This window comes from Gadus chalcogrammus, chromosome 19 (assembly GCF_026213295.1).
Source record: "Gadus chalcogrammus isolate NIFS_2021 chromosome 19, NIFS_Gcha_1.0, whole genome shotgun sequence".
Taxonomy (NCBI): Eukaryota; Metazoa; Chordata; class Actinopteri; order Gadiformes; family Gadidae; genus Gadus; species Gadus chalcogrammus.
The window spans coordinates 1605154-1614389 of record NC_079430.1 but is presented as its reverse complement, the minus strand read 5'-3'; the positions used below and the strand labels follow the sequence as shown (position 1 = coordinate 1614389).

The following is a 9236-nucleotide window of genomic DNA, read 5'->3' as shown; positions in this document are numbered from 1 at the left end:
ACTGGTTAACTATAGACCATTCTCTTCAACACCATCTCAGTAGATGATTAACAGCTGAACATTTAACGCTATTCTTCCAATGAGGTTGGTGAACTGTGTTTTCTAAATAATACAATGTGACTTCAGATTACATATTTTAAAACATTATTCAGGCATCCCTCCTCATTCGAAATTAGGTGAAGGTCCTAATGTCTAGCTTAAATAAACAATGCTACATAATGCTAAATTAAGCTAAAATAAACTAAATAAACTACAAGTCCAGCAGAGATGTAGGAGGAACTACAGTGTAAAGTACAGTGTAAAGTACTGAATCCTAATGTCTTATTTTCTACAGTTACAATTAACTAAATCAAATAAACTTTAAAACAGAAGCTGCAAGCCAATACATTAAATCGAATACAATATATCCTATGATAAAGAATAAAGCATATATTTCAGAGTAATACAATAAAATGGAGTATGCAAGACCAACACACATATATTATTCGTCAAGGAAGCCGCCTTAAGCAATCTGCACTTTCCGAAGCCTCCTTCAAATACTTCAGGATGCTTTACAAGAACATTTCAAGGACAATACAAATAGATATTATTTAACATGTAAAATGCAGAAAATATGAATCTTTGAATTAAACTATCAGAGTGGTCTATATTTATAGCCAGGTCTCATTTAAAGGCTATAATGAACTTTATTGCTAATATTGTTCTTGGATACGCTAACCTTATTGAACAAGCAGGAGCAACATTAGGAACAATGTTTATGACCAACCGCGTCCATCAATCTCCGTCAGATAGATGAACTATGTTGGCATGGCTCCAGTTTAGTCAATGATTCATGGCTTAATATGATAGGTATTTATAGAACATGCTCGTAAAGCTCAATGGTGAGAGTTCATTCTTTGGTTGGAAACTTCCATGTTTCCTTTGCTCTTTGCTCTAGTCATTAAGGTGTAAATATCTGGACTTCACATGGAGAAGGTTAGTGGTGCGATCTTTTTTTTCTGCCTAGATGAATATGATGTACTCTGGAGTAATGAACCACATTGTCTAGTATTTTGTCTCTTAGAAATACATTTAGACACATACATTTGTGTGCCTATTCCAAGGTTTCTCTGACTTTGACCTCCATGACGGGCCTATAGTTTCAACGCTGTTATGTAAAGGGGCCCAATCTTGGACTGGTTAATGAGTGCCTGACTGCTAAAAAGCTGTCCGCACATCTTATGTCCATCGCCATAAAACCTTACGATTAAACATAGACCTTGGACCTTACTTTTAAAGAGGTTACAAGTCTGACGTTTATTACTCAAAATGGAGCTCTTAGAATCCTGCAAATTCTAAATAGAATCTGTATATTTTTAGTTAAAAGGAAAACTTTTAACTGATCATTTTGGGTCGAAGGGACTATCGCAGACAGCATTATTTGAGATTAGTGCAGGATTGAACGAATACCCTGCAGCTGTAATCCCCTCTTTCTATTGTGGCAATCCCGGTCGTCGGCGGCTGCGATTCCCGAAACAAACGCTCGAGACAGTAGCGGTGCAACGGTTTTGTTACTGCAGCTCACAAAAGAGAGGGGAAATCATACAGTAACTCAAGTTTCTTCCACACTGGGGCAAAAAGGGTGAGGGGTCTCCGGGTCCGGTCCGTCGGTGAGGTCGGCGTGGCTCCCGCTCCCGGCTTCTCCCGCGACTGTCTCTCACTCGGCTCCCTCCCGGCACGAGCCCCATAGCTGAGAGCCCCGAATGAGTGGAGAAGCAGGCTATTTAAGCTGCTTCTCCACCGGTTCCTCAGGTGCTCTTCATCTCCCTAATTGGCAACGGCCGGGTTGCCACACTATCATTTTTTAATATTCCATCATTTTGCAAGGCTCCTTAAAGAGGAATAAAAGTTTTGTTTATTTACACTTTGCTTGATCCGGTCTGTTTGTTGTTGTGTATTATCAAGTCCGGCTCAAGAAGATGCCTGTCTGTACAAGAACCAGCTCTTTAAAATACTGCATGGACTGAGGCTATTGCCCCAATGAGAACATTGCAGCCTGTAAGAAATATGTATTTTTTTTTATTAGTTTATTCATATATATATATATATGTATATATATATATATAAACAAAATAGAATGATATATAAATATATATATCATTCTATTTTGTTTTTTTAGTTTATTTTAAAGCATTTTGAATAACCTTTGTGTCTGATACTGTGCGATACATATATATTTGACTTTGACTGATATTACAGCTTCTGCGTAATCGTTCAGTACTGGACCAATCTCAAAATTGGATGTCCGCATTATGATTGGAAAATAGGGTCCGGGTTGAAAAATCGCAAAGTTTTCCTGTAAGACAACTCCGCTGGTCCAAACACCAAATGTTTGGACCAGCGGAAGGTTTGCGAAAGGTGAATTGGGTCTGTTACATCAGGGATTAGTTAAAAAAGTTTTCTTTGCGTTGGAGAGCAGTACTAATGTGCAGAAATGGTATGTCTGTTTAGATGGTGGTGGATACACAGTCATCAGTTATCACTGATGGGCTCCTGGTTGGTCAAAGCTTCTCTTTCTACGGTTGTCAGGGTAACATCTTCCTTCATAGAAAATTTATTGATTAAACGGTTCAGAGTTTCTTTACTTTTAATTGTTTTTCTCTCTTAATGTTTACCCTATTTGATCAAATGTTCGAGTTGGTATGAAATTCAAGTTCTCTCACTTTAATTTATTCATGTCGGTCAGTGTCTCCATCTGTGAACAAAGTCTGTTTGTTCACAACTTTGTTGCAGAGAATCCATTGAATTAACCTAGGTGTCGTGGTATTGGTCTATTTCCCTATCTGGGCTTGGAGAGATATGAGAAATAACACACAAGCACATATTGTGTATGGCATGGAGTGACATTGACTGACCTTCACTGCGTTCAGAGATCAAGTGAAAAGACTTTCACTTGATTTCGGACTGGCAGACTGGCGGCTTTGTTCACGGATCCATAACCTCTCCTGGTTTAAATGAAAAACTTGCTGGGTAATTATTCAGCTGTCTGCTGAACAGAGAGACCCACGTACCAGAGTTAAAGGTTGGCAGTTTCGTAAAAAGCCAAGCAGACAAACACACTGGCCAGTACACACACCCACACACATGGGCACAGGCATGCACACACACACACACACACACACACACACACACACACACACACACACACACACACACACACACACACACACACACACACACACACACACACACACACACACACACACACACACACACACACAGGCATGGGAATGCACACATACAGGCGCGGGCACACACATAAAATCACACACAGACACGCGCACACACACACACACACATACATGGACATGGGCATGCAGACACATGGGCATGGGTACAAACATTAACATTCAACACACACATGCACACACATAAACACACACAGGGTAGTCTAGTGGTTGTGGTGTTGACTCCTAGCTTGAAGCATGTGCGTTAGAACAGCAAACCTTACCCCAGCTGACATGTATCTAAAATTGAGTTGCTCTGGACCAACCAGTCTGCTAATGAATTATTAATTGTGAAGCTGTGCAATTTAACATGAAATTACTCTTAACAAGACAAACGCAAAATCCAGTGTCTGTGTCAAGCCGATATCCCAATCTGCATCTCAGCGTTCCTGTGATCCGCCCAGATCCACATCTCCTGTGTCCTGGGGGGACTGGGAGAGCTCTGGGGTGTTCTGGGCCTTTTTGCCCTCCTCCCCTCAGCCTCAAACAGAAAACACTAAAGCTCCCTCGATCCCGGAGGGGGAGTTAAGAAGCTGCAGTGTCCTTGGTGGACGTTGTCCTGACTGTGTGTTCTGTGCTATCGTGTCCATCTCGTCTGTCTGCTCCATGCACTGAAGTCTGTTGTGTTTGAACATGGGGGTGACATTAAGGTGGGGGTCCTCCCCCAGGACATTTTGAGGGGAACATTATTATGGAAATATCAGCCCCCAAATGTATGGCTTTTCTGCATCACTTTATAGTGGAAATGTCTTACAGTTTTTCTCGATTGCTTAAGCACAATTTTCAAAACAGGGCCTGTGTTTTCAAAACACTACACACAATTAGCACAACCACACACCCAATTAGCAAAACACTACAGATCCTTTGCAAAATTAAACACTCCTGTAAAAATTATACACTTCTTTTTAAAAACCACACTTTGTTACTATATGAAACACACACGTTTCACATTACTATACTCTGTTTGCACGAGTTACACTCTGCTGTGATAAACCTAAAACACTTTTAGCACTTCTACTTCCCTATGATTAGAGTAGGCTACTATCAACAAAGTACAAATATAATGTAAATTCACCAAACAATACACAAGACCAATGTTGCAGACTGAAGAAACTCATTTATTTCTCAACACGCCCAAAATGTTGACATAGAGATTCATAATACTGTAATCAAACGTCACTTTACGTATTGTAAGTTAAAAAACAACAACTAGACATTGTCTCTTCGCCTAGCTGGATCTGGCCTGAGAATTTCATCAACATCGCAGGCAATGTTGTCATTAGCAAGACACCTTGGAAAGAAACGTCTTGAATGACGAATCCATCCTTGCATTGCTGCTACCTCCATCTGGTCACAGGCCTCCTCCATGGCTTGGATGAGGGGTACCTCAGCCTGGAGACGGAGATCATATACCTTCCACCGCCATGCCGAGAAAAACTCTTCTATAGGGTTGAGGAATGGAGAGTATGGTGGAAGATATAAGACGGTGAAATGTGGATGTTGCTGAAACCAGTTCTGAACCAGAGCAGAGCGATGGAAAGACACATTGTCCCAGACAACAATGTATTGCATATGATTTATTTGATTTGCTGCTGTTATGTTGCCCAATTGGTCCAAGAATGTAAGTATGAGTGCTGTGTTGTAAGCGCCCATATGGGCATGGCGGTGGAGGACCCCATTCTGTGTAATGGCTGCACAGAGTGTTATATTACCCCCACGTTGCCCTGGGACATTGACTATAGCCCTGTGGCCAATGATGTTTCTTCCCCTCCTTCGTGTTCTCGTCAGGTTGAACCCAGCCTCATCTACGTAAATGAACTCATGCTGGATCTCCTCTCCATCCATTTGTAAAACTCTCTGAAAAACAGTTTCCGGCAAAATTGTGTAGTTCAGTGTAGATCTAGTATACATATTACAGTACAGTAAAAAACTGAGACGGTATGCAAGATCACACTGCTAAAGTGAATACATACCTCTGCTTTTTATAGTGCTTACACACCTGATTGTTGTGTCTGCAATTAAGCAAACAAGTGTTTGCACACCTGATGACTGTGTTGAACCAATTGGTTGGACGGTGTGGTAATTTGACAGTCAGTGCTTTGGTATTGCAAGGACGTGACTTCATGATAGATTTTTGTGTGTAATGTATGTTAAGTGTGTTTAGTGTTTTGCAAATCACTGTGTGTATTGTTTTGCAAAAAGTGTGAAGCTGACATTGTGCTTATAGTGGTGCAGATCTGGGCTCATGTTATGATCCTTGAGTGTAAGGTTTTGATAATAGTGTCATACTTTTGATTTTAGTGTTTAAGCAATCGAAAAAAACTGTAAGCTATGTAAAGGAAAGCTTTAAATATAATGGAATGTGATTTTTATTTGACCAGGCATGGCATTACAAACTATTTTTATTTACAATGGCGACTGGGCCGAGGGCCAAGCCTCTTGCAGGAAAGAGTTAGGGCCAAAAAAAAATGTCAACAGAAAAAAGACAACAGCACACATCCATGCATTTCCAACCCACCCAATACTTAGACACAATAAGCATGACATAAATGGCAGACAAAGCATGAGGCAGATTGTCATGCAGTTAGGCTTGCACGCATTTTGTATTGCTGAAAATATGTATTCTCTTGTGTTTGTGTGTGCGTGTGCGTGCGCTTGTGAGTGTGTGTGTGTGTGTGTGTGTGTGTGTGTGTGTGTGTGTGTGTGTGTGTGTGTGTGTGTGTGTGTGTGTGTGTGTGTGTGTGTGTGTGTGTGTGTGTGTGTGTGTGTGTTTGTGTGTGTGGTTGTGTGTGTGTGTGTGTGTGTGTGTGTGTGTGTGTGTGTGTGTGTGTGTGTGTGTGTGTGTGTGTGTGTGTGTGTGTGTGTGTGTGTGTGTGTGTGTGTGTGTGTGTGTTTTGGGTGTGAGAAATATCCAAAAAGCCCATACCCTGTCTGAGGCATTATTGCATCTATGATTACGGTTAAAGTTATTGATAATGTTATTTCATGTTATTATTGAGGGCTGATCTTTCCTACATCTGCTCTGTGTTATCTTGTCTCTATCTGTTCAGTGGTATCTTGTCTCTATCTTCTCACTGGTAGCTTGTCTCTATCTGCTCCCTTGGAGCTTGTCTATGTCTGCTTTGTGGTATCTTGTCTCTATCTGTTCAGTGTAAACAATTAAACATACAGTAGTATGTACAAAATAAAACATTTAATAAACAACCAAGCAGCAGTAGACAACAACACTAAATCAACAGTAAGGCATGCAATAAGCGACAGAGCTCAACAATCAATATCGTAATTTAAAATAAGACACAGTTTATGAAGCTACTGTGTAAGAAAAGGGTTTTAAGAGTTTTTGAATTCTTTAATATAATCCAGTATATGGATATGATGGAGAATGGAGGATGAGGATTGAGAGTAAACCAATGTCAGCTGACAGAGGAGGTCATTGGGGTTCTTAACCAGGGCTGTCTCTGCGCTATATTTGGGGCGAAAGCCAGATTGGAATTGTTCAAAGAGGTCGTTAGCAAGGTCGATCTGGAGTCGAGGTGATGGGCAAGAGCTGAAAGAGGGCAGTTGGCCACCCAGCCTTTAACTCTTCCGGTTCCTCTCTCTGCATCAACACAGGAGCAGAGCTGACCGCCCAGGCCTCCAGCCAACCTCCATCCTCCCCCCAACACATCGCCTTCTCCAAGGGGCCATCATGGAGCCGCAGGACCTCCCCCTCACGGACCCACCGCAGCTCCTTGAGCGCCGCGTTCGCAAAGCCCAACCCCCGCTCTCGGCCCTCCGGTCCAGAGTCAAGGAGGAGGTGGCGTGCTCCATGCCCAGGGCTCGCTCCACCCTGCTGGGCTTCTTCCCCGTTGTCAGCTGGCTGCCCAAGTACAAGCTCCAGGAGTACGTGTGGGGCGACCTGATGTCCGGTGTCATCGTGGGGATCATCCTGGTACCGCAGGCTATCGCCTACTGCCTCCTGGCCGGGGTGCAGCCCATCTACGGCCTGTACACGTCCTTCTTTGCCAACATCATTTACTTCTTCATGGGGACCTCCAGACACGTGTCGGTGGGCATCTTCAGCCTCATGAGCCTCATGGTGGGCCAGGTAATCGGAGGTTTCATACCAGGGTTTAAGGGAGTTTAATACACGTTAGACGGGATTATCTTTCATAATATTTGTCAAATGATCTTGAATTAAAGGAAGTTCAGAAATACACATGATATTCTCAGTTGTAGTCTCAAAGGGCTTCACAGACCCACTTTATAGCACACCTCTAAATCCTCTAAACCTAAAGGACCTAAAGGAGAACCTCCCCAAACCCAGGGGGAAGGAAACTTGAGAAGGAACCCAGATAGAGGTCCCGCGTTCAGGGATGGTTAGCTGTACAATCACTGCCGAACGAGTGAACAGGTTGTATCAAATGATCTCATCAATTTGATTGTTTGTGCTGTGCTTTTCACAGGTGGTGGACAGAGAGGTGTTCCAGGCAGGGTTTGACCTCAGCGACACAGACCCAGGGTCCTTCAACGGAACGGGTGTCGCCTCAAACCTCTCGGCAGCCACCGTGGAAGTGATGGGAGTAGTTTATAGCAAGGAGTGCTATGCTATTGCCATAGCAGCCGCTCTCACGCTGCTAGCTGGAATCTACCAGGTAATGAACAGATCAGTGAAATGTCTCATCTCATCTCATCTCATTTTCGTCCGCTTATCCGGGGTCGGGTCGCGGGGGGAGCAGCTCCAGCAGGGGGCCCCAGACTTCCCTTTCCTGGGCCACATTGACCAACTATGACGGGGGGATCCCGAGGCGTTCCCAGGCCAGTGTTGAGATATTATCTCTCCACCTAGTCCTGGGTCTTCCCGAGGTCTCCTCCCCACTGGACGTGCCTGAAACACCTCCCAAGGAAGGCGCCCAGTGGGCATCCTTACCAGATGCCCGAACCACCTCAGCTGACTCCTTTCTAAGCAAAGGAGCAGTGGCTCTAATCCAAGTTCCTCACGGATGGCTGAGCTTCTCACCCTATCCCGAAGGGAGACGCCAGCCACCCTTCCGAGAAAACTCATCTCGGCCGCTTGTACCCACGATCTCGTCCTTTCGGTCATCACCCAGCCCTCATGACCATAGGTGAGGATAGGAACGAAGATCGACCGGTAGATCGAGAGCTTTGCCTTGCGGCTCAGCTCTCTTTTCGTTACAACGGTGCGGTAAAGCAAACGCAATACCGCCCCCGCTGCTCCGATTCTCCGGCCAATCTCACGCTCCATAGTACCCTCACTCGCGAACAAGACCCCGAGGTACTTGAACTCCTTCACTTGGGCTAAGGACTAATTTCCTTCCCGGAGTAAGCAATCCATCGGTTTCCTGCTAAGAGTCATGGCCTCAGATTTAGCGGTGCTGATCCTCATCCCAGCCGCTTCACACTCGGCCGCCAGCCGATCCAGTGAGTGCTGAAGGTCACAGGCCGATGATCCAATGAGGACCACATCATCTGCAAAAAGCAGTGACGAGATCCTCAGACCACCGAACTGCAACCCCTCCCCACCACGACTACGCCTCGATATCTTGTCCATGTATATCACAAACAGGATTGGTGACAAGGCGCAGCCCTGGCGGAGACCAGCACCCACTGAGGACGAAACTGACTGGCTGCCGAGGACGCGAACACAGCTCTCGCTTTGGGAGTACAGGGATTGGATGGCCCTGAGGATAGACCCCCTTACCCCATACTCCCGCAGCACCTCCCACAGTTTCTCCCGGGGGACCCGGTCATACGCCTTCTCCAGATCCACAAAACACATGTAGACCGGATGGGCATACTCCCAAGCCCCCTCCAGGATCCTTGCGAGAGTGAAGAGCTGGTCCGTAGTTCCACGTCCGGGGCGAAAACCGCATTGTTCCTCTTCAATCTGAGGTTCGACAATCGGCCGAACCCTCCTTTCCAGCACCTTGGAGTAGACTTTACCAGGGAGGCTGAGAAGTGTGATACCCC

The 9236-nt window shown here is 44.7% G+C and overlaps 1 protein-coding gene across 1 annotated transcript in view; it reads left to right on the top strand.

Annotated features, from left to right (window-relative positions):
- Positions 1 to 9236, top strand: part of slc26a1 (solute carrier family 26 member 1) — a 19701-nt gene that overhangs the window by 1390 nt on the left and 9075 nt on the right. Inside the window, exons 2-3 of the mRNA XM_056578303.1 lie at positions 6879 to 7353; positions 7712 to 7900. Coding sequence (XP_056434278.1) covers positions 6955 to 7353; positions 7712 to 7900 — 588 coding nt within the window. The 5' untranslated portion in view covers positions 6879 to 6954. The remainder of the gene's footprint in view (positions 1 to 6878; positions 7354 to 7711; positions 7901 to 9236) is intronic.